At 52.2% G+C, this 24,347-nt stretch overlaps 1 protein-coding gene across 4 annotated transcripts in view; it reads right to left on the bottom strand.

The window, feature by feature from the left end:
* The window catches only part of Sptbn4 (spectrin beta, non-erythrocytic 4), a 92,100-nt gene that overhangs the window by 4,367 nt on the left and 63,386 nt on the right, over positions 1-24,347 (bottom strand). For all 4 annotated transcript variants that reach the window (XM_075987609.1, XM_075987618.1, XM_075987627.1 and 1 more), the window contains 13 exons: positions 13,034-13,258; positions 11,909-11,998; positions 10,341-10,619; positions 10,118-10,248; positions 8,982-9,186; positions 7,836-8,216; positions 6,172-6,416; positions 5,258-5,396; positions 5,090-5,174; positions 4,571-4,767; positions 3,133-3,740; positions 1,865-1,937; positions 1,035-1,327 (listed from right to left, as the gene is read on the bottom strand). In XM_075987609.1, coding sequence (XP_075843724.1) covers positions 1,035-1,327; positions 1,865-1,937; positions 3,133-3,740; positions 4,571-4,767; positions 5,090-5,174; positions 5,258-5,396; positions 6,172-6,416; positions 7,836-8,216; positions 8,982-9,186; positions 10,118-10,248; positions 10,341-10,619; positions 11,909-11,998; positions 13,034-13,258 — 2,951 coding nt within the window. The remainder of the gene's footprint in view (positions 1-1,034; positions 1,328-1,864; positions 1,938-3,132; positions 3,741-4,570; positions 4,768-5,089; positions 5,175-5,257; positions 5,397-6,171; positions 6,417-7,835; positions 8,217-8,981; positions 9,187-10,117; positions 10,249-10,340; positions 10,620-11,908; positions 11,999-13,033; positions 13,259-24,347) is intronic.

Genomic DNA, 24,347 nt, shown 5'->3' with positions numbered 1-24,347 from the left:
GTCAGCACCAGCAAAGCCTCAGCCTGTCCTGCTCCCTTCGTGTCCTGGGTCCAGATATCACTATACCTGACTCTACCTGCCCCACATTTTCCATCTCAGTTGGACAAAAATGTACTGGCCAAGTACAAGCTGAACTCTCTTCAAAAGTAAACACGCACACACGCACACACAAACACACATGTGCAAACGTGTTAGGGCCTGAGGAGATTAAGGCACTTGCAGCCAAGCCTTACAGCCTGAGTTCAATCGCAGGGACCCACGGTGGAAGGAGAGAACTGACTCCTGTCAGTTGTCCTCTGACCTCCACACACAACTCCCACCCCCAACACAAATAAATGTAGTTTAGATAATTTAAGCTGGCCCGGCGGTGGTGGCGCACGCTTTTAGTTCCAGCCCTTAGAAGGCAGAGGCAGGTGTATCTCTGTGAGTCCGAGGGCCGGCCTGATCTACAAGAGCTACAGGCTCCAAAGTTACAGGGAAACCCTGTCTCGAAAAACAAACAAAAACCCCCAAAAACAAAACAAACGAAAAAGAAAAGCTGCTCATCTGGAAATCTGAAATAACTTCCAACATTCCGAAACTAGGTCCTCAGTTGAGGCTATGCTCCTTTCCGGAACCCCACTGTAAATTTCATGAGTAGAGGTTGTAAGGTGGGGCGGGAGGGATCCATCGGGAGGGATCCATCCCGTCATCCCGCTCACTGATTGGATGCCATCTTGAAGCTCCAATTCACACCGCACTGGAATCATCCAGATTAGACATTACTTCAGGTTTGCTTCTTAGCCACAGTCAACACCTAGGGTGGCCGCTGAGACTGAATCTCAATTTATTCACGTTAGGGGCAAGAACCTTTGTCATGCGCTCATCTCGCTCGATCCACTTAGCTATTGGAGACGCTAAACGTCGACCACGCCCCTCCCCTTCACGGGTTGGAGTCTTTGAATTTGAGCTCCGCCCCCCTCCCGCCCAGCTACTCATTCATGAAACACCCTGAGCGGGCTCCCAGCCATCCAAAGCCCCGCCCACACGCTCACCGGTTGGACGACTTGCGGTTAGCGTCGAGCTCGCGCTTGCGCAGCAGGAAGCCCTCGTGCTGCACTGTGTGAGTGGGCGGAGGCGGAGGAGCGGGGGCGGAGCCTCCCTGGGCAGGGGCGGAGCGCGAGCGCCGGCTTCCCCCGCCCTCACCACCCTCTCGAGGCCGTGGCCGCCGGCGTGGCTTGGGCCGGTCCCGTGCCCGCGGCCGATCGGGCCGAGGTGTCCGCTCGGGCGGCTCAAGCCCGTTGGGCAGGCGACCGGGGGGAAGCTCACGAGGTTGAGGCAGCGACGGCTGTGTGAATGAAGGGAGTGGGGAGAGGGGTACTGTCCATGATGACTAGCGGGGAGCATCCTGTCTCGGGGAGCCTTAGGGCCAGGGGTCCCATTGTTCTGCAGGGCCGCTTATCTTGGAGGGGAACATAAGAAGACCCTCAGGGCTGAGGAGACCCCCTTGGGTTTTGGGAATGGGTCATTCGAATTTAGGCTTTGGAATTCTGGAAGCTGGAAGGTAGGGACAGGGTCTAAGGAGGTAGACTAGAGGAAGGGTATAGAATTTCTGTGTGAGGAATCTTGGGGTGGTCTCTTGAGTGACTAATGAGGAAATTCGGGACCCCCACAAGGCTGGAGAAATAGGGAGTCTAAAACAGATGGGGCAGAGTTTAGAGTCTAATCCTTGTGTGTGGAGGGAGAAATAAGGGTCCTGCGTTTGTGGCTCCATATGCTGACTGCAAGGTCCTGGAAGGAGGATGGGCCTGCGCAATGATTGCCTCTCAAGATCCTGGTCACTAAGAGGGCTTCTACCACCACCCATCCCTGTGACTCAACTTACCACCCCAGCAGGGAGCCCAGGGCCTGCCTCTTTCTCCTGCAGCTGCTCCACAATGTCCGCTAGGGTGGCCTTCCTGGAGAACAAGGGCAGAAGACCCAAATGAGATGCAGTACCTTTGGCTAGGGCCTGGACAGTCATACCATACCAGGCCTCGGAACCAGGCCTCGATACCAGGCCCCTGCCCACAACTTAGCAGTCTCACACGTATGTGCCTTGCACACCGTGGGTGTTCCTGACACAGCTACTCGATGTACAACCAAATTCCTCTCTCCAAGGTTTTTTCTTATTTGTTTAGTTGACTTTTTTTTATAGGTTTATGTGTGTGAGTGCTTTGCCTGCATGTGTGTGTGTGCGCGCGCATGCCATGTGGGTACCTGCTGACCGCAGCGGCCAGAGGAAGGCCTCTGGAGCTGGAGTTCCAAACGGCTGTGGGCCACCCAGTGTGGGTGCTTGGAACAAACTGGGGTCCTATGGACAGCAACAAGTGGCTTGACCACTGTGCCATCTCTTCAGCCTTTGATTGATTTGAGTCAAGGTCTGACCTCTGGCCTCTCTGAGGATGACCTTGAACACCCACTCCTCCCGCTGCCTCCCAGGTGATGGGAGTACAGGCCAGGGCCACCACACTCCAATTACTTGTTTGTTTTAGAGACAGAATCACTTGCCCTGATGCTCAGGATGTATGGCAGGGCGGTTGGTCTGGGACTCAGTCCTTCACGCCTAAGGGCTGTGGTCACACATGAAAGAGCTCACTCTGCTGTTCTCTGAGCTTTGTTTGTCTGACTGATTGATGATTTTTCCTGAGACAGGGTCTCTCTATGCAGCCCTGGCTGTCCTGGAACTCCCTCAATCGACTAGGTTGACCTTGAACTCACAGAGATCCTCCTGCCTTGGTCTCCTGAGTGCAGTAACTAAAGGCCTGAGCCACCACCGCCTGCGTGTCCTTTGAGTTTTAAGCACAGCAAAAGGCAAGCTGGTGTCTTTGAGCTTTTAAACATACTGTTGTGTTCTTTACACATCCCCCTGAGTTTCTAAGTCCCCTGGGCTTTTCCCCCCAGTCCTAAATGTCTCCGGTCTTCACAGTTTAGTGAAAAGTCTGTTTCCGTCACTGCTCCTGGGCCTCCCGCCATGGCCTCAGAAATGCTAGCATTACAGACTTGCCACCACCGTGCTCACTTGGGCAGTTCTGAGCCCAGAAGCCCAGCCCTTGGGCCCTCTAGACCCACAGCTTTCCCTTCCCCGAACACCTTGGTCACAGAGGTCCTCACCCTTTGACCAGCTCTCCTCTGGTTGGTGTCTCCTGTTCGCTAGACTCCTGTCTCTCCAACCTCCTCTCCCGCCGCTCCCGCCGCCTCTCCATCTGCTCATAGCGACCCAAAGTAAGGCTATGTGGTGCCTCGTGGTCCGCGGACTCCTGGCGCTCCGACCGCCTCCTCCGCGCAGCCTCCTCTGGTTGTTCGGTGGACTCCTGGCGTTCTGACCGTCGTCTCCGTGGCAGCTCCTCCGCACGATCCGCTGACTCCTGGCGCTCCGGCCGGGCCCGGACCTGTTCTGTCAGCGCCGGGGTTCCAGGGGTGTCCGTCGTGTCCAGCGCTGTGGCTGTTGGGGCCGCGGGTTCTACCCTCCCCGGGACCTCAGGGAGCCGGTCAATACGCGGCTGGAGACGCTCGGGCTTGAGCTCCTGGCGCACATACCCAACCCGGGTCCGCACCTCGGCTGACAGCGTGTCCGAGGCCCGGCGAGCCAAGGGCTCATAACCCCCTGGACGTAGCAAAGGCGCTGCCTTGGCCGCCAGCTCAGTGGGGTCCCCAAAGAACTTGCGCCCCAGCAAGGGGGTGGGTGGCTGCTTGCTTTGCTCTGCCTTGAGTTTCTCGATCTGGGGGAGGGGGTAGAAAAGTCAGGTCAGGTCGGGGGGAATGGGGCGGAGCCTAGAGAGTCGTTCGCGAAGGTCTGGGCATTCTTCCTCGCTGTTTAGCTTAGCTTCTTGGAGAAACAGGGTTTTCAGGCATTGCCTATTCTTGGCCAAAACCAAATCCTTGTTCTTTCCACAAACACCCATTGACCTTGTAGGGGAAAAGGGGCCTCCCCTCCCTGTCTTTCTTCCTCCCTTCCCTTCCCTTCTGCTTGTTTTGGTCTTTGTTTTGTGGGGTGTGTGTGGTGGGATCTACATGGAAAACAGGGCTCCATGTAGCCCAGACTGGCTCCAAACTCGTTATTACTGAGGATGACCTTGCACTAACCTCTGGTGGCTTTTGTTGCCACCTCCCAAATGCTGGGAATGAGGTGTGTGCCACCACCCCTCTGACAGCTAAACAGTCACCTTCTCTGGGTGCTTTTCTGACTCCTTCCACCACATCCTCCCTAACAGCCCCCTCAGGACCCTGAGGCATGTTATCACAACAAGGTCTTTGCATTCGCAGTGTTCTTCAAGTCTCATACTGGACTCTTCAAGACCAGACCAAGGGCTTCTGGGTTCCCACAGACCCCTCAAATCCTGCCCTGTTTCATCTCCCCAGACTCAACCTATTTTTCATCAAAAATTTTGGGCCCCTCTGGGTTCTTAACAGTCAGTTACAGGTATGTCCCTCTGCCTTCCCTTGCAGCCCAGGAAGGACCTATGTCCAGTGCTGCCCAGTGCAGGGCCAGGCACCCAAGCAAATCTAACATATAGGGATGGTGGGTGGGAGGTGGGATCTGGGGTCTGACCGTGGTCAAGCGCCGGAGAGAGCTGAACCTCTCCTCCCAGGCTGCGGCTGCTTTTCGGAAGGCCTCATGTCGCCGAATAAGCTGCTCCACCTCGTCCACACTGCTGCCCAGCTCCCGGCTCTGCAGGAGTGGCTCCTGGGCTGTCAGCCAGGCATCAGCCACCACGGCCTCCTGAGCAAACTGGTGCACCTCCAGCACTGCGGGCAGGCATAGGAGGTGAGGCGCCAGGCGAGCCTCTGGCGATCCCCTCGGGCTACCCCCAGTCCAGCCTTCAGAGTAATGAGAACTTAAAACATTGTATTTGTTGTGTGTGCATTAGGATACCCTCACATGGGGGGCTGAGCTCAAAAGTAAGACAGCCCTCTCATTCACCCTCCCAGCCCCAGGGGTTTGGTTCTAGGCACCCAAGGACGACATGCACAGCATGCTCACGTCACTTGTCACCCTCCGGTCTTGACCAGATGTGCAGAGGTTTGTCCCCTGTGCCGCTGAGGCGCTGGTGTGTAGGCCCTTACTCACTCTGCTGCAGCCACTCCCAGTGACGGTCCCACTTCTCAGACACCTCCTCCTTCCGGGTTCCCAGCTTGTCCAGCTGCGCCTGGATCTGGGAGTGTGTGGGTGGGGTGAGAGAGGCATCGGGGTAGGCAAAAGGTAGGAGCAGAGAGGGACCCCATGTTTCTCCCCCACCTCATCAGCCATGGCACTCTTGTTGAGTAATAGGGAGCGCCCCAACTCCTGGCAGGCCGTCAGCTCAGGCACACGAGCCTCCAGTTCTGTCTTCAGACCCTGGTGGTAGTTCATAAGCACCTCCACCGACGACACATCCCTGCAGCGGGGAGAGGACAGGGATCTAAGCCGCATGCAACCACCCTCAGGCTGCCCCTTAGATGCAGCTCCCAAAGAGCACATTGACACTGCTGTTCTACAGAACCCCAGGACATCGACCTTCTCTGGCCAAGTTCTGAGGTAGTGATCCGAAAGTGCCAAAGTTTGCTTTAGTGTGCCTAGAACTTCAGGTCCGACTTCCCCTCCTTCTACATCCCTTCAACAGGGTCTCGTGTAGCACATGCTGGCCTGGAACTGGCTATGTCGCTGAAGATGACTGAGTTACATCCTCAACCCTTGTGTTTGTTTTTTTATTTTGAGGCAGGGTCTTGTTAAGTTATCCATCTAGCCCTGAACTCATTCTGCTGCCTCAGCTCCCTGAGTATCCAAGTGGATCTGCCTGTGCCACCAGGCTTAGCTCAGGTTTGACTTCTGCTGGACACTGACCCCAAACTACTGTGTAAAGATCTAAGGAGTACCTACTAGGTTAAGATGCAGCATCTGCTTTACTGACTGTGACAATGGTCTCACAGCTTTCGCTCGGTCCTGACCAGGCCTTACTGTGACATGCCCACAGGGAGGCCAGTGTGAACACCCGGATAGGATCCAGGGCAGAAAGCACCCTAGGCCAAGCCTAAAAAGGATCCTCACACATCTGAAGCACCCAGAACAGTGCCTGGCACACAGAGGCACTTTACGAAGGGGCTGTTGGAAGTGGAGCAGCTACTGAAGACCGCCATAGGTAAGCAAAAAGCCCAAGATGAGGCGGGGGGCACCTGGGTTTGTCAGCTGCCCCGATCTGGCCCGCGATGCCATCCATCCAGGAAAGCAGGTCACGGGCCTGGCTGTGGAAGCGCAGCGCATCGGCCGTGGAGCTGACGTGCAGACGAGCATCCTCACAGGCTGCCAGCAGCTCCTTCCAACCCTGCAACACCTCCTGCTCGCGGCTGGCGATGGCCTCGGCGTGCTCGCCCGCATACACCGTCCGCAGCTGGGCCGCCCCCTCCTGCAGCTGCCGTACCTGAGGGGCATGACCCGCCGTGTGTGGGGGGGCACAGGCTCCGCCCTCTTACTCATCTCACTTGACCCAGCCTCCACCCTTCCTTCCGACAGCACCTGAGGCCCCTCGTCCCTCCTCCGTGGTCCAGGCTCCTCCCTCCCCCGACTCCGTAGCTCAGGTTCCTCCCTTTCCTCCGCCTCTACAGCCCAGGTTCTCTCCCCCCCCACCCCTTGGCGACCCAGGCCCCTGCCTTTTGACTGAAGCTCATCCCTTTTCCCCACCCACGTGGCTAGGCTCCACCCTGTTTCTTCCCCAAGTCTCCTGGACCGCCTTCTGACTTCGCCGACTCAGGCTTAAGCCTACTGCCTGATCGATCGTTCTCTGACATATCCGTACCTGTGCTCTGGCTTTTATCTTTACTACTAGGTTTCTTTGATTTGGCTGCCTAAAATGCTCTGATAACTCCTTCTGGCGTGTCCATTGCCTGCTCTTCCACACAAGTCCGCCTTTCTCTTCTCTCAGAGCCATCTGATTTTCCCAGGAGCCCTCTTTCTACCCTGGTGTCTGTTTGATATAATTCCTGGGTTTTTTCCCCCATTTACATCAGACCTATTAGTCACCTACTAGTAACCCAGCTTCCAAATACCTTCCCAATTTTTGTTTTAAGTAAAGATTTCACTGTGTAGTCAAATTAGCCTAAATTTGGGATCTTCCTGGGATTATGGGGGTGTGATGTTATGTCTGGCAGCTTACATAAATTTCTTTTCTTTCTTTCTTTCTTTCTTTCTTTCTTGTTTTTTTTTCGGGACAGGGTCATGTTTTGTAGCCTAGCCGGGCCTTGAACTCTTGATGAGCCTCCTGTCTCAGCCTCCTGAGTGCTTAAGGTTTCAGGCTTTCAGGCCTGAGCTACCACACCCGAGGCTGGAAGCTCACTGCAAGTTCAAGGTCAGCCTGGTACAGTCAAAAAGTCTCAAGCCAGTCAGGGTTGGCTCTCTTAAAAAAAAAAAAAGGAATAAATTTCAGCATTGCCACCCGCCCCCAGTCTCGACTGGATTCCTTGGCATGGTAAAAGATCTCGTCTGTCTGTCTTTCTTTCTTTTTTTCTTCTTTCTTTCTTTTTTTTTGTGGGGGGGTTGAGACAGGGTTTCTCTGTAGCTTTGGAGCCTGTCCTGGAACTAGCTCTTGTAGACTAGGCTGGCCTCAAACTCACAAAGATCCACCTGCTTCTGCCTCCCAAGTGCTGGGATTAAAGGCATGCGCCGCCACCGCCTGGCTAAGATCTCCACTTTCTATCTGTCCAGTTTCCCCTTGTCCCCAGGCCGCTTTCTCTGTCCACTGTCAGCCTGCTGACTCTACACCAGCTGTCTGCTGCGTTGCCTACACTCCCAGCCCCACTGCTTAGGCCCTCCCACCCTGCTCTTAGGCTGCCAGTCACCCCACCTGGGACACGAGGAGCTGCAGGTCGTGCTCAAAGGCTCGCAGGGTTCGCTGCATGGAGCTGGCACTGGGTCTGGGCTCTGGTGGTGCCGTCAGGCGGGGCAGCCGCCTCCGCTTCTCCTCAATCTGCCCTTGAAGTTCTCGGGCATCACTGAAGAACTTATGCAGCTCCCGAGAGGCAGCGAGCAGCTGGGCCCGAGTGCCCATGAGCTCCAGGAGTTCGGCCCAGGCCTCATTCAGCCCATCCTTCCACTCAGCCATGGTGGCCGCCGCTGTGTGGCCGCACTCAATCAGCTCGTCCACCATCTGGTTGACCGCTGCCAGCCGCTCCCGCCCTGCCGTTCCGGTCTCACTGGCGAACTCTGAGAATTTCTCCTGTAGCACCTGGACAAGGTGTGGGGTGAGAAAAATACCTAAGTGGGTGACAATGCTACATAGTCACCCACTATATATAGTATTAATAACTGATATATAGTATTAATAACTGACACCATGCTAGGCATTGAGTGTAGCACGTGTGGTGTTTTGTGTGTATGTGTGACAAGGTCTTAGGTAGCCAAGGCTGGCCTGAAACTTACTGTGTAACCAAAGATGCCTGGAATTCCTGATTCACCTGCTCTCACCTCTCAGGTGCCACAAATGCTCCTGTGTGTGTGTGTGTGTGTGTGTGTGTGTGTGTGTGTGTAAACGCACGTGTGTCAGGGCGACGAGGTGAGGTCATTCGAAAGGAGGCCCAGAGGCCTTCATAGGATGCACAGTGGTTGCTAGTATCGTTGGTGTGTGGTGGTTTGAATGAGAAGGGCCCCATAGGCTCATATGTTTGAATACTGGGTCTCTAGTTAGTGGAAGTATTTGGGAAGGATTAGGAGGCGTGGCCTCGTTGGAGAAAGTCCGTCACAGGGGGTAGGCTTTGAGGTTTTCAAAGACGTGGGCCATCCCAATGTGCCTCTTTCTGCCTCCTACTTTTGGGTCACGATGTTGGCTCTCAGCTGTTCCTGGCACCATACCTCTCTCTATTCCACCATCATGGACTCTAACCCTCTGACACTGTAAAGCCAATTAAACACCTTCTTTTATAAGCTGCCCTGGTCACAGTGTTTTGTCCCAACAGAAACATAACTAAGACATGGAATTCACAAGACCCCTCACCGACACATGCTCGAAGTCCTGGCCCAGCTCCGGGGAGCCAGCCACCACCTCCTTCTCGGCAATCCAGTGTTCCAGCTCGTCCACCTGGCGACTGAGCTGGTATAGCCAGTACTGCTGCTCCAGGCTCACCCTGCGTTCTTCACCCAGTTCCTTGAGGGCCACATAGAGGCGATCCACCTGGGACTGTCGCCGGCTGATCTGCTCACTGAGGGCAGATAGGGGACAATAGGGAAACCCCCAAGACTCCCTCCCAAGGGAGGACTGCTTCTCCTGAATCTTTGCCAGGGTCCTGTCTCTTTAAGATCCCCCTCTGGTGGGGGCAGTTTTCTGCAAATCTCACACTGAGCCAGCGTGGTACTCACTGCTTTGGCAATAACAGTAAGTGATACTAAAAATATAATACCATAGTATCAATAATTAATATTTTGCTAGGCACTGAGTGTACCATGAATGGGTATTTTTTCCCCTAATGACAGGGACTCATAAAGCCCATGCTGGCCTCAAATTCTCTATGTAGCTAAGGACCACTGGAATTCCTGGTCCCTCACTACTGTTTTCATAACTGGATACACTCACCCCCCCGATCCCTACCCAGCATCCTTTATTGGTTTTATTTGCCTAGTTCCTATCTTTGGTCCCTTGTTGCTCCACAGTGATGTGATTAGGGTTCCTAACTCCTTCCCTTAAGACTCAGGTCCACCTTCAGTCTCCTCTTCCAGGCTTCTGGACACGTTCTTAATCTGTTGTCCCTCTAAGATCCCACCGCCAGCCAAGCCCTCTAGAGGCTCAGCAAGGTCGCATCACCCAGCTATTCCAGGACGGCTCTGGCTCTGCCCCATTCTGATGTCAGCAGTCCAGGTTTTCCAGTCTTCCCAAACACTGTAAGAAGTCATCTCCGGCCTGTCCTGGCTATATGCCATCTATTTATCTCACTGTCTTTTTTCTCTCTGTCAGGATCTCTCTATGTGAATTTTTCTGGCCTGGAACTCTCAAATTTGCAGCAATCCTACTGTCACAGTCTCCTGGATGCTGGGAATACATGAGTGCCCCATCAAACCTGGCGCTGCTACTCTAACTCGGTCCTAGCCTTCCTTGGGCCTTTCCCTCCGAATTAGCCCCGCCCCCCGCTCACCCACCTGTCTGGGTGTCCCATCTCCAGCAGCGCCCGACACTGGCGCGACAGCTGTGCAATGCTTTCCTCGTAGTTCTCCACGCCCTGCTCCAGTTGCAAGTGCTTCTTAAGCAGCTGCAGGGTGCTCTGTTCATCCTAGGAGTACATGGCGCCCGCGATAAGGCGGCAGAGGCCGGGCCTCCCCAGCTCCGGTGTGCCAGACCCCCTCACCCCTGTTCTGGGCGCACCTTGCCCTTGTCCTCACTCATCATGAGCAGCTCCTGCTCGCCCAGCCACGCCTCCACCTCTGCCACATCAAAGTAGTACTGTTCCACCTGGAAGGCAGCGTCCAGCGTCTGCTGCCTTCGTTCTGCTGCCTCCCGTAGTCCGGTCCAAGCGCTCTGCAGCTGCTCCTGGCCCCGGCGCACCGCCTCAGCCTCCGGGCTGCGCAGCGAAGCCAGCGCGCCCGCGCGCTCCAGCACCTCCTCCAAGCGCGGCCCATGCGCCTGGATCTCCCGCCGCAGGCCCTGTGAATGAAACATCGAACGGAGGGGTGGCAAAATCTCCATGACACACCAAGCTCCTCCGCGACTGGCAGGGCCGCTGAGCTAGAAAGAACACCCTCAGATCCCCTGCCACTTGCCAGGTACCACTCACTGATACCCACATGCTACAGGTGGGAAAACTGGCCCTGACAAGAGAAGTGCAGTCCCAGGGAAAACTGGAGGCTGGCTCCAAAGATTGTACTGTCAAATAGGATTTGTAAGAAAGGAAGGACCTCCTGGACTCAGCAGCTGTCACTACCTGCTTAAGTCCTGCACGTGATCAAGCTACTGAGAAGCCCTGTGTGATGGGCTAGCTTAGCCTAGCTAAGGATCTATTAGTAGCTTGTGACTGGAGGAAGAGTAGTCATTTGTAGTGAGATTGAACCTGGGACCTTTGGAAGGCTAAGAAAGCACTTTACTACTGAGCCAGGACCCCAGCCCCACACTAGGGGATTCTAGGCAGGTGCTCTACCTCTGAGCCACACCCCCAGTTCTCTTTGGTTTTGATGGCAATAGGTAAACATGCATCTGTTGGGGGCCTTTCACCACCAATTAAAGACAAGACTGTGACCTGACAACAAAGTTCACTCTGTAACAACAAAAAAGAAGCAGAGACTCATGAAGGACTCTAGAGGCACCTGGATCTACCTGCTATCCAGTCTCGTCAAGGACGAGAGGCATCATTCTCTCACTCCCATCTACTCATCTAGTTTTTAAAAAATGATTTATTTATTTGTATGTGTGTGGTTTTTCGAGACAGGGTTTGTTCTTTTTTTGTTGTTGTTGTTTGTTTTTGTTTTTTTGTAGTTTTGGAGCCTGGAACTCGCTCTTGTAGACCAGGCTGGCCTCAAACTCACAGAGATCTGCCTGCCTCTGCCTCCCGAGTGTTGGGATTAAGGGTGTGTGCTACCACTGCCCGGCTGATTTATTTATTTTTATTTTATGGGCATTGGTATTTTGCCTGAATGTATATCTGTATGAGGGTTCTGGATGCTCTGGATTTGGAGTTACAGACAGTTGTGAGCTACCTTGTAGGTTCTGGATCCCCTGGAAGAGCAGCCAGTGCTCTAAACCACTGAGCCACGTGCCCAGCCAACACTGAGCCACGTGCCCAGCCAACACTGAGCCACGTGCCCAGCCAACACTGAGCCATGTGCCCAGACACCACTGAGCCACGTGCCCAACCCCTCTAACAGGTATTTAACTGGCTTCTTTCCTAGCACTCACACCCCCAAGGGTCCTACCTCATGCCCTCACCTGGCTCATCTCACCTGGTTCTTTTTGATGTGCTGCTGGACAGCCTGCAAGCCATTGCCTCGCTCTGTCTGCATGGCCAGCGGCAGCCGCTCTTGGACCCATGCCTGGGGAGGACAGGAGAGGACCAGTGAGAGAATGCACCCAAGGATCGCTGCCTCCCCACCAGCCTCAGACCCCTTTATAAGCGTGGGTGACGTTGCTCACCTCAGCCCCAGGGACATCAGCGTCCTGTGTGACACCCTCCATCCAGCTCTCTGCGCTTGAGGCAGACACCCACTTAGCTTTGGCCTCCAACATGCAGGCCTTGCTTCCTGGAGTTCCCTTCCCATCCCTCTACGTCCTGTTTCCTCAGTCTACACATCCTTTCCCCCAGGAAGACCCCCACCCTCTGACTTTGAACTTCTCTGAGTTCCTACCACCCCTGAGGGTCAACATCACTGCCGCCCCACACCCCTAGTGGCAGGGCTGAGCCCTCTATGTAAAGCAACAGACAGTGGCTGCCTTGGACACCTGCTGGGCCCTGGCCTCACACAGTCTGAGGGCGTGGCCAAGACCAAGTGAGGGTAAACAGATGATTGGATGGATGAATGATTGAGTGGATAAGCATTTGGTGAGATGAATGCAAATGAGCGGGGTCAGGGGTCAAGACCCACAAAAGAAGAGGCAACCAACTCCATGACCAGGAATGCTGGGCACACTTGCAACCCCAACACCAGGGAGGATGAGGCAGGAGGATCAAGAATTCAGTCATAGTTGGCTACATAACCGGTTCCAGGCCAGGCTGGACCACAAGAGACTGTCTCAAACAGGAGAGAGAGAGAGAGAGAGAGAGAGAGAGAGAGAGAGAGAGAGAGAGAGAGAGAGAGAGAGAGAGAGAGAGAGAGAGAGAAAGGAGGAGAAGGAGGAAGGAGGGAGGGAGGGAAGGAGGGAGGGAAAGAAAAGGAAAGGAAAGGAAATTTGTTTCATGAGCAAATGAATGAATGGCTAGAGTACATAAGGTGAAGGAGCAAAGGACTGAAAAATGTATCTGACTCTCACCCTGGGTCAATCCTGGCTTCATTCACCGTCTGCGCCCATAACGCCAATCTCTGGCCTTACATCCCGCCCCAAAGTCTACGCGCACCCACGCCCCGCCTCACCAGTTCGTCGTCCAGGTCATGCGCCACCTGATGCAGCTCCTTGGAGGCCAGGAGCAAGCGGCGGCGCTCCTGCAATGGCTCCAGCAGGCGCACCAAGCGCTCGCCCACCGCGCTCTGCCGCTCGCCCACCAAGTCCTTGCTGGCCTGTTCCAGGGGCAGCGCCGCAGTCTGCGCCTGCAGCTCGCCCACCTCACGGCACCACTCTTCCACTTGAGACTCCATGGACTGTGGGTACAGGGGCACAGTCAGCAGTCCCACCCTCCTCCCAGGCTTCTTCTGTGACAAGGCACTCACCTGGGCAGGTCATTCCACTCTCGCCCTGCTCAATGCCTCCCAGAAGAACCACTCTCCCTCTGCATGAACAGCTCCATACCAGCCCCTACCTCGGGAGTTTTTGCGGGGGCATGGTAAGTTTGAGTCCTGCCAGGTATGTTCCTATTTGTCAATCAGATTTCAACTCAAAGGTTATTTTCTCAAAGAATTCCAAAGGACCCCCCCACACACACACACACAACTAATATGGTCCATCCATTCGTGAATTTTCTTTAAAGTTGAATGGATCTCTTTTTTACTGTAGGAAACTGAGACCCAGAGAAATAATTTGACTGATAGGTCAATCTTGTCTGATATAAAACCAAACACAAAGCTACAGTGATTTGGAAGTTGGGGTATAGCTTGGTTGGAATAGTGCTTGCTTGGCGTGCAAGGACACCCTGCCTTCCATCCCCCAGTACCATAGAAGACCAAGTGTAGTGATCCAAGCCTGTAATTCTAGCACTTGGGAGATAGAGTGGAAGAATCAGGAGTTCGAGGTCAGCCTGGGATACGTGAAAACCCATCTTAAAATACACAGGAAAATTAATATCTCTTATAGCACTTGAAATCCCCTAAGATTAATGGATGGGCATGGGCCAAGCAATGGTCTGATTTACCTGGGCCCTTTCTCTGTTTTAACAGCTGCAGATGGGTTTAAGACTTAAATGGAATGAGGAAATCTGTAAATTAGGAGAAGAAAGGGGGCCCAAATGCTTTGAGAGTGTTGGGAGGGGCTTTCCAAGAATAAAAACCAATAGGGTGAACAATGCTAAATCGGACCACATTAAAGCATGCTTGCACCGGCCCTGTCTATGCCACAAACAAAGCACCCGAAGGCAAACAACTAATGGGAAAGTCATTCCAAAGGCGCTGAGCAGGAAGCCATGTTTCTCTAATTTTTGCAGGTATTTGTTATGTGTGTGTGTGTGATGTGAAGTCATGCATGCTTGTGCCATGGCACACGTGAGGAGGTCAGGGGACAACTAGAGGGAGCTAACTCATTCCTTCTACTGTGTGGTCTGGGGTGGAACTCAGATCATCAGGATTGGTGGAAAGTGCTCGCTTTTCTTAAAACTTATCTATATTTTTTATATGTATGTGTGCATGCCACATGTGTGCAGTGACTGTGGAGGCCAGAAGAGGGCGTTGGATTCCCTAGAGCTGGAGTTACAGGTGGACTTATATGGGTACTTGAGAAGCAAATCTGTATCCTCTAGAAGAGCAATATGTGATCTTCAATATTTTATTTTATGTGTAAGTGTCTTGCCTGCATGTATGTCTGTACACTACATACATGTGTGCCTGGTACCCTTGTAGGCACAGAACATGGCACTGAATTCCCTGCAGCTGGAGTTGCAGACAGTATGGTGGTTTGAATGATAATTGCCCTATACGCTAATGTATCTGAATACTTGGTTCCCAATTAGTGGAACTATTTGGAAAGGATTAGGAGGTGTGGCCTTGTTAGAGGAGTGATGTGGGAGTGTCATATATCAATCTGTTGATTTCATTGGTTAAGCAATAAAAAACTGCTTGGCCCTCATAGGTTAAAACACAGGTGGGTGGAGTAAACAGAACAGAATGCTGGGAGGAAGAGGAAGTGAGCTCAGACTCGACAGCTCTCCTCTCGGGGGCAGACGCCTCAGAGAGATGCCATAGCTCAGCTCTCGGGGGGCACACGCAATCATAGCTCAGCTCTCAGGGACACACGTGATGAAGCTCTGACCCAGGATGGACGTAGGCTAGAATCTCCCTGGTAAGCCACCTCGTGGGCTACAGCAGATTATTAGAAATGGGCTAGTCCAGGTGCGAGAATTAGCCTAAAAGAGGCTAGATAGAAATGGGCCAAGCACTGTTTTAAAGAATACAGTTTTTGTGTAATTATTTTGGGTAAAGCTAGCCATGCGGGAGGCCGGGTACTGGAGAAGCAGCCCCGCTGCTCCTACTACAACAGAGGAGGTGTGTCAATAGGCTTTCAGGTTTCTAAACCACTCCTAGTTAGCTCTCTCTTCTCTGCTCTGGGTTTATGGATCAGTTGTATGCTCTCAGCTACCACTCTAGTGCCTGCCTGCCTGCCTGCTTGCCTGCCTGCCTGCTATGCCTGCCTGCCTGCTGCTATGCCTGCCTGCTGCTATGCCTGCCTGCCGTGCCTGCCTGCTGCTATGCCTGCCTGCCTGCCTGCCTGCCTGCCTGCTATGCCTGCCTGCCTGCTGCTATGCCTGCCTGCCTGCCTGCTGCTATGCCTGCCTGCCTGCCTGCCTGCCTGCTGCTATGCCTGCCTGCCTGCCTGCTATGCCTGCCTGCCTGCTTACCTGCTGCTATGCCTGCCTGCCTGCCTGCCTGCCTGCTGCTATGCCTGCCTGCTATGCCTGCTATGCCTGCCTGCCTGCCTACCTGCTGCTATGCCTGCCTGCCTGCCTACCTGCTATGCCTGCCTGCTGCTATGCCTGCCTGCCTGCCTGCTGTTATGCCTGCCTGCTGCTATGCCTGCCTGCTGCTATGCCTGCCTGCTGCTATGCCCCGCCCCCATGATAGTCATGGACCCTACTGCCCTTTGGAACAAGGAGCCCCATATTAAATACTTTTCTTTATAAGTCGCCTTGGTCATGGTGTATTATTACAGCAAATAAACAGTTACTAAGACAGAGTGTGAGCCTCTGCATGTGTCCTGGGAACAGAGTCTGGGTTCTCTGCAAGTGCAGCTGAGCAGCCTCTCCAACCCTTCCACTCTTTCTTTTGTAGACAGACCCTCAAGTAGCCCAGGCTAGCCTCAAACCGAAACTCACTATATAGCCAAGATGACCTTGAACCCCTGGTATTTACGTTCACCTCTCAAATTCTGGGGCATCACCATGACAGGTTAAAACTAGTTTCTTTAGCGCTGTAGAGATGGCTCAGTGGTTAAAAGCACTGACTGCCCTTTCAAAGGACCCAGGTTCAGTTCCCAGCACCCACAGGGCAGCTCACAACTGTCTGTAAATTCAGTTCCAAAGTATTCAACAAAACACCCTGGCAAAAACACCAATGCACATAAAAAAAAAAAGAAAACTGGTTTCTTTAAAACACTCAAGAGAAGTCCCCACATCCTCCAACCTGCCCCTGCTGCCTTAGCTTTTCAATAGCAGCCGCCATTGACAGACAACTACCTTTTAAAGCCTGGATTCTTTTTGGAGATGGTATTTCTCTGTAGCCCTGACTGGCAAGGAGCTCACAGGAAACCTCCCTCCATTAGTACCCACAGTGCTGGTGTCAAGGCTGCGCACTCCACTGTGAACGACTGGCTTCACGCATGCGTTTTCAGATTACTCCCCTGCTTCTAGAGCGTGAGCCTCCTGAGCGCTGGCCAGGTCAGCTTCCCTGTTCTGTACAGGCGTCTGGAACCGTACATGGCACACAGTAGGTCTCTCTTGAGATGTGTGCAATGCATGAAAGAACGATGTCAGCAGGAGTGGAGGGCTGGCTCAGCGGTTTAGAGCACAGGCTGCTCTTCTGGAGGACCTGGGTTCAATTCCCAGGACCCACATGGTGGCTCACAACTATCTGTAATTCCACATCCTCTTCCAGACTCCTCAGGTATAATGCAGACATGAATATAAAATTTTAAAATAAGCCGGGCGGTGGTGGCGCACGCCTTTAATCCCAGCACTGGGGGGGGGGGGGCAGCGACAGGCGGATCTCTGTGAGTTCGAGGCCAGCCTGGTCTACAAGAGCTAGTTCCAGAACAGGAACCAAAAGCTACGGAGAAACTCTGTCTTGAAAAATCCAAAAAAAAAAAATTTTTTTAAATAAAAAAAAAAATCTAAAACCAAATACTATCAGCAAGGAAAAAAACTGTCCCAAATAGAAATGGCCATCAGATGAAAATGGGCAGCATACAGAATAAACAGAAAGCTGCCCAGTCCCACTGATGGTCAGGAAAAATGTAAATTAGTACATGACTTCCTTCTAGCCATCCCATTAGCAAAGCTGCAAAAACTGAATGCTACGCTGTGTTGGCAAAGATGCAGGAATGAGCACCCTCAGCCACCAGCAGGCCTGGTGTAAGGGGTAGATCCTTTTATAAGCAAATTTGGCAGCTTCTACCCAAAGCAAGTGGTGCACAGTCTGACCCTGGGCTTCCGCTGTCTCTGCCAGGAACAGATCTCCAAAAATACTGGCACCTATACACAGAGAAGTTTGCGCATGGCTTTTGTCACAGTAGGGTTTACAATGAAAGAAAATTGGAAACAATCTCACAATCCATTAAGAATGAAATGGTGGAATGAGGTGGTACCACACACCCTGGATCCCAGCACTCAGAAGCAGAGGCAGGTGGTCAACCTGTTCAAGGTCAACCTGGTCCAGGACAACCAGGGCTACACAGGGAAATCCTGTCTTGAAAGAGAGAGAGAGAAAAAAAAAGAGAGATGGGGGGGCTGGAGAGATGACTCAGTGGTTAAGAGTACTGGCCATTCTTCCCAAGGACCCAAGTTCAATTCCCAGCACCCACATGGCAGCTCACAACTGTCTGTAAATCCAATTCCAGGGGATCCAACACCCTTACACAGACACAGGTGTAGTCAAACACCAATTCAATAGATAAATCATTAAAAAGGAAAAAAGAATGAAATGGTGGGGCCTGGAGAGATGACTCTGTGGTTACATGACTTTCCAGAGGACCTGAGTTTGGTTCCCAGCTCCCATGATAGGCAGCTCACAACCAACTGACACTCCAGCCCTAAGGGGATCTGATGTCTCTGGCCTCCATGGGCACCAGCACTCATGCGCATACCCACCACCATCATTTGAAAAAAATAATAAATGTTTCTCTTTTTAAAAAGAATTTTCAGCCAGGTGGTGGTGGCACACACCTTTAATCCCAGCACTCGGGAGGCAGAGGCGCGCAGATCTCTGTGAGTTCAAGGCCAGCCTGGTCTATGTAACAAGTTCCAGGACAGCCAGAGCTGTTACACAGAAAAACCCTGTCTCGAAAAGAAAGGAAGGAAGGAAGGAAGGAAGGAAGGAAGGAAGGAAGGAAGGAAGGAAGGAAAGAAGTTTCATTTCTTAACTGGTAGCCCTGTGGAAATAGCTCAAATGGCTCAGTGGATAAAATGCTTGTCACATTGGACCTGACTTTGAACCCCCAGAGCCCAGTAGAGCTGAGCACAGTAGGGCATCTGGAATGGCAGCACTCCTAAGGTTGGAGGATCTTGGGGAGCCCATGGCCCCGCAAGCCTGATATACACAGCAGTAAAGACTAGGGATCTATTTGAAACAAGGCAGAGGGTGAGACCAACACTTGCAGGGGTCTGTCCTCTGACCACTACATGTGTGAAGTGGCCTGCATACACCGGACCTCCACACACACACGCACGCACACACACGCACACACACACGCAGATAAAAAGAATGAAACGACAGACAAGGTAAGGTGGCACACACCTATCCAGCCTTGAGGAGGTGGAGGCAGGGGACCAGGAGTTCATTCTCATCTACACAGCAAGTTCTAGGTCACCCTTGGCTACTGAGACGCAGTCTGAATAGTAAGAATAATACAAGACAGAAACGGTTAAGGAACTCTGCAAGGGGGTGGACTAATAGCCAGGAGTGGCCGGGCCGAGGGAAAGCGGTCAACAACCTCCATGTGGCAAGCATTTGTGGTGAATCGCACATGGATAAAAATCCCTGGAGTCAACAAGAAATTGACAGCAGATGTCACCTACTGGGGGATGAGAACTCACAGAGTGGAGGGCAGGGCTGGAGGAAATTTTCACATAGGACTTTTTTCATATGGTTTTTGATGTCTGAACCATGAAATTGTATTTATTCAAAAATTTAAATTAAGCATGAAAATGAAATAAAATGAAGACACTGAGGAAACCATGTGCCCATATGAACACACTTGGGAATAAAATAAAGACACCGAGGAAACCATGTGCCCATATGAACACACTTGGGAATGCGAGAGAAGGGTTTAGAAGCATTCATATAGCCAATCATTGAGGCCCCTTTGGGACACGGGGCTGGGGGTGGGCAGAGGAGAGACTTTACATTTTCCTGACGATTTCTAGGTTAATAAGATATTTCACTAAAGATTGTGCTTGCAGAGTGCTTGGCTGATTCCAACCAGATGAAAGAGAAGAAAATACAGCAATAATAAAATTAAGAGGCAACAGATTAAAGCAAATAACTGGCACAGAAGAACTGACACCTTCCTTTCTTCTCCCTCCCCCTCACCTATCTTTGCCTCTTCAAACGCAGTTCTTAAAGATGTATGCATTTGCCAGGCATGTTGGTACATGCCCTCAATCCCAGCACTCGGAAGGCAGGTGGATCTCTGTGAGTTCAAAGCCAGCCAGAGCTACACGATAAGTCCTGTATCAAAAAAAAATTGGGTTTCTCTGTGGCTTTGGAGCCTGTCCTGGAACTAGCTCTTATAGACCAGGCTGGCCTCGAACTCACAGAGATCCGCTTGTCTCTGCCTCTCAAAAGAGTTTTTAATTGAATTAATCAATCAATGAATTGATTTACTGCCTCTAGAGCTTTTCATAGGTAAGTTCTTGGCAAGCACTTACCCACTGAACGACATCCCCAGGCCTCTTTTTATTTTTATTTTCAGGCATTGGTCTCTGTGAGTAATTCAGGCTGGCCTTGAACTCACTGTGTGTAGCCCAGGTTAGACCTGATCTTCTGATTCTCCTGCCTCAACTTCCTGAGTAACCGGGATTTCGCCTATGGACTCCAGGTTTGGCAAGTTCGGCAACATATCCGACCCTCCCATATTCTGAGCACCATGATGCAGCCCAGACTGAACCTCGCAGCCAGCATCGCAAGTGCTAGGAGACTGTAGCAGAGAATCTCAAGGCTGGACCCCAGGTAAAACGCTTGCTGTGTAAGCAAGCAGACTCAGGTTTAAATCCCCTGAGCCTGTAAGAAGCCCGGCATGGTAGCACATGTCTACAGCCCAGTGCTTCTCCAGCAATGTGGAAGTGGAGATGAAGAGTCAGGGGAAGCACAAAAGCCAACTAGCCTGCTGTTCACAGCAGCAACACACACGGGCGCGCGCACGCACACGCGCGCACTTGGGTAAGAAGGACTGGGAGGACTGACAGCCAAGGTCATCCTCTGACTTCCACATGTTCACCACATACCACATCACCACATCACATTCACACAAATGGGCACGTATTACACACAACCACACACACCACACATGCATACACGCAAATATAATGAGATAGAACGCGACTAAGGAAGACATACAATCTCAGATTTCCCGAGATACACACACACTCCCACACATGAACATAAATACACCAAACACAAAGGCAGCCTAAAATGACATAAATAAGTTCCAGCTTCCTGCTACCACACTTTCCCTAGCCAGTGACCCCATGGCCTGAGATGGAGACACTTCTCTCGTTTTGATAAAAACACCACACATTCTGAATACTTAGATCATAGCCCCTTTTGACTGTGAAGGTCGGTCAATGGTTCCAAGTGCACTAGTCCTTGGTTTGCTAGCTTGTTTTTGAGCTGGGGCCTCACGTAGCCTAGGCTGGTCTCAAACTCACCAGTAGCTGAGGATGACCTTGAACTCCTGACTCTCTCGCCTCCATCTCCAAGCGTGTACCGCCACACCCAGTTATGTGGTGCTGGGAACCGAACCCAGAGTTTTGTGCATGCTAGGCAGGCACTCTGCCACCCGTCTTGAAATTACAAGGTTCATTAGACACAAAAGTATGATCAGAGTCCTTCCTCATTAAAAAATAAATCACAGATTAAGCTGGACATGGGTGGTGAACACCTGTAATCCCAGCACGTGGGGTTGTGGCCTGGGCTACAGTCTCAAGAAAAAGAAAGTGGACTGAGATTGCTCAGCGGGTAAACCACCTAATTTCCAGATTCTTGGTGAAGGAGAGAACTGACTTTTGAAGGTTCTTCTCTGACCTCCATATGTGTGGCATACACATATCATATGCAGACATACATGATAGTAAAAAAAAGTTTTTTAAAAATAAAAAGTGTGGAGGAGAATAAAAGTCTGCATAGTATAGCATATAAATTATACCATTTTCCAAAAAGACATTAAAGTTAAAAGATGGGAGGGACTGGAGGCATGGCTCAGTGGTAGAGCCCCTGCCTAGAATCCCACAGTGAGGGGCTGGGGTGTGGCTCAGTGGTAGAGCACTTGCCTAGAATCCCCCAGTGAGGGGCTGGAGGAGTGGCTTGGCTACTCAGGGCAGCTGCTTTCCCAGAGGAGCAGAATTCAGTTCCTAGCACTTATATCAGGTGGCTCAACAATCTGCAGGAGTTGAAGTGGTGCTGGCCTTTTTTTTTTATCCAGCACTCTGGAAGCAGAGGCTGGTAGATCTCTGGGCATGTGTGCATGTAGGGCCAACTTGGTCTACATTTTGAGTTTCAGGCCATCTGAAGCTACATAGTAAGACACTGTATCAAAGAAAGAAAAAAAGCAAGAAAAGAAAATGGAAGGAAGGAGGGAGAGGTTGTCTTCCAAAGGTCCCCAGTCCCCAGCCACACCACAGCCTGCGGCCACAAGATCTGACCCATCATCCTCCTTCTCACTTGGATCCCCCATGCTCCCTTCCCAACTCCCGGTTTCAGAAGCCGAAGCCCAGAATAAACCTGCAAGAGGCAGCATTTGAACTCAGCACCATAGGACCAGAGGCCCAAATGTTTCACCACATTTTCTATGTTCAGATGTGACCCGTGCCTTGGTCATACGGTGGTGGGACAGAGACTTGAGCCCTGGAGTACACAATGCAGGAACATGGACTTGACTCTTGCCCTTGATGATACCGTGTTAGTGGCAGAAAGCACTGCACCGGAAGGGCTTGGTGAGGCATCCTTAGGGATGTGCCTGGGCAGCTGCAAGGCCTACAGTGAATGTCCCACTTGTCCTCTTGGGTGGCAGGAGAGCAGGGGCCTATACAGCTAAGCCAGACCAGCTGGCCAGGCCCCTGAGGGCTCGCAAGCTGGGGCTTGCTGCTCTACCATCTGGTCCCTCAACCGGAAAGGACAGTTGGTCAGGAGGCTCTGAGAGAGGCCTCTGGCTCATGTGGCCTAGGAGGGGACATTTCTGCTGCAGTGGCTGATGAGGTCAAAAGAGGGTAATGGAGTTTTTGCTTGCTTTTTTTTTTTTTTTTTTTTTTTTTTTATACAGGTTCTCATTATGTAGCCCAGGCTGGTCTGAAACTCACTAAGCCCAGGCTGGGTTCCAACTCCTGGCAACCCTCATTCCTCAGCCTTCCAAGTACTAAGATTACAGGTGTGAGCCACCGTGCCTAGCAGAGATGGAACATTCAAAGAGGCAGAGCAGAGCAGAGGGCGGGACCGACACACACACACACACACACACACACACACACACACACACACACGACACAGAAAGAGGAGAGCTGCCCCAGCACACATGCCAGTCTGGATGGTGCCCCTGGCCCTCCCTCCTTAGAGGCCCTGTACTCAGCTCCCAGGGAACTATGGGGCCTTGGGAGGTACCCCCCTCCACAACCTCTGAGGTCCAGCTGGGCTCCATCTGGAGGCCAGAGCCTACTGGGTCACTCCTGTCTCGAGCTCCCCCTGCTGGGGAAAGAGCACAGGAGTCCTCGTCCAGCCCTTTCCCTAGTCCACTCTATCCTAGCTTCAGGCTCTCCTGGGAAAATGGAGCTCCTGTTCCCATCACATAGTCTGCTGGGCTGGGAAGAAGAAATTCCCACATGGGGCGGCGGGGGGTGGGGGAGATGACCCTGCTGAAGCTGGAGGTTGTGGGTCTTTTCTACGACCCTCCTTCTTTCCCTTCCTTTCTCTTAGACAGGATCTTACTGTATATCCCCCGTTGGAACTCACTCTCTAGACCAGGCTAGCCTTGAAATCACCTGCCTCGCCTTCTGAGAGCGGGATTAAATGTGTGTGCCAACACATCTGGCCTGGCTCTAATTTTGTTTTGCTTTGGTGTTGTTTGAGACAGGGTCTCATATAGCCCAGGCTGGGCTCCAACTCCCTAGGTAACCAAGGATGACCTTGGGTCCGGATCTACCTGCTTCTGCTGTGTTGGGAATGCAAGTATGTGCCACCACCCTCCACACACGTCACACCACAACACACATGGCCAACAAGAGGGGCCTGAGGCACTTGCTAGTTAACAAAGATCCACAAAATGCCGATTCCAGCCCACCATCGCTTCCCAGCCGTCCGGATGGAGGAGAGGAGTGTGGTGATGCTGGGGTTGGCTGGGATTCAGGAAATGGTTCTGCCGCTGGGAGGGAGCATCGTCAGCAGAAGCACTGGGCATAAAATTGGCAAGATCCACTGAGCTGGGAGTGTCTAGGTTTAGCGCCATATGCCACCTCCAAACATGTTTATAAAAAGTCTCATGAGGAAGGGGAGATATCCCCAAGGGGAGTCTAAGCAGAAACATGTGAAGCAATTGTAACCAAAGAATATATCCAAAGTAAAGCTGGGGAGGCAGCTAAACCATGGTATTTTTCTTTTCTTGTTTTTTGTTTTTGCAACTGGATGTCATGTAGCCTGGGCCAGTCTTAAACTTGGAGGGGTTCTTCTGCCTCAGTCTCCCCAGAGGTAGGGTGTGTGCCATGACACCTGGCTCTTCCGATGCTTCTGTTCTTTGAGGCAGGGTCTCACTGAGCAGCCACCCTCCGTCTCACTCTGTAGCTAAGGATGACCTTGCATTTTCTTCCCACCTCCCAAGTGCTGGGATTACAAGTGCGCCTGCCACACCTGGCTCTTTTTTGTGTGTGAATTTCATGTACCCCAGGCTGGCTTGAAACTCACTACGTAGCTGAGATGTCCTTGATCTCCTGCCTTCCTGCCCCCACCTCCCAAATCCCGGGATTAGGGGTGTGGGCCACCAAGAGAACTCCCAACAAATTTGAATCTCAGCTCTGCATGGACCACCAGTCTGAGGGTACCTTAGGAATTACATCTTTTCATCATCACAGTGAGGAGGAGGTGGGACCGTCAGGATGACCATTTTAGTAAA

This window comes from Microtus pennsylvanicus, chromosome 1, assembly GCF_037038515.1.
Source record: "Microtus pennsylvanicus isolate mMicPen1 chromosome 1, mMicPen1.hap1, whole genome shotgun sequence".
NCBI lineage: Eukaryota > Metazoa > Chordata > Mammalia > Rodentia > Cricetidae > Microtus > Microtus pennsylvanicus.
This window is presented reverse-complemented; position numbering and strand designations above follow the sequence as displayed.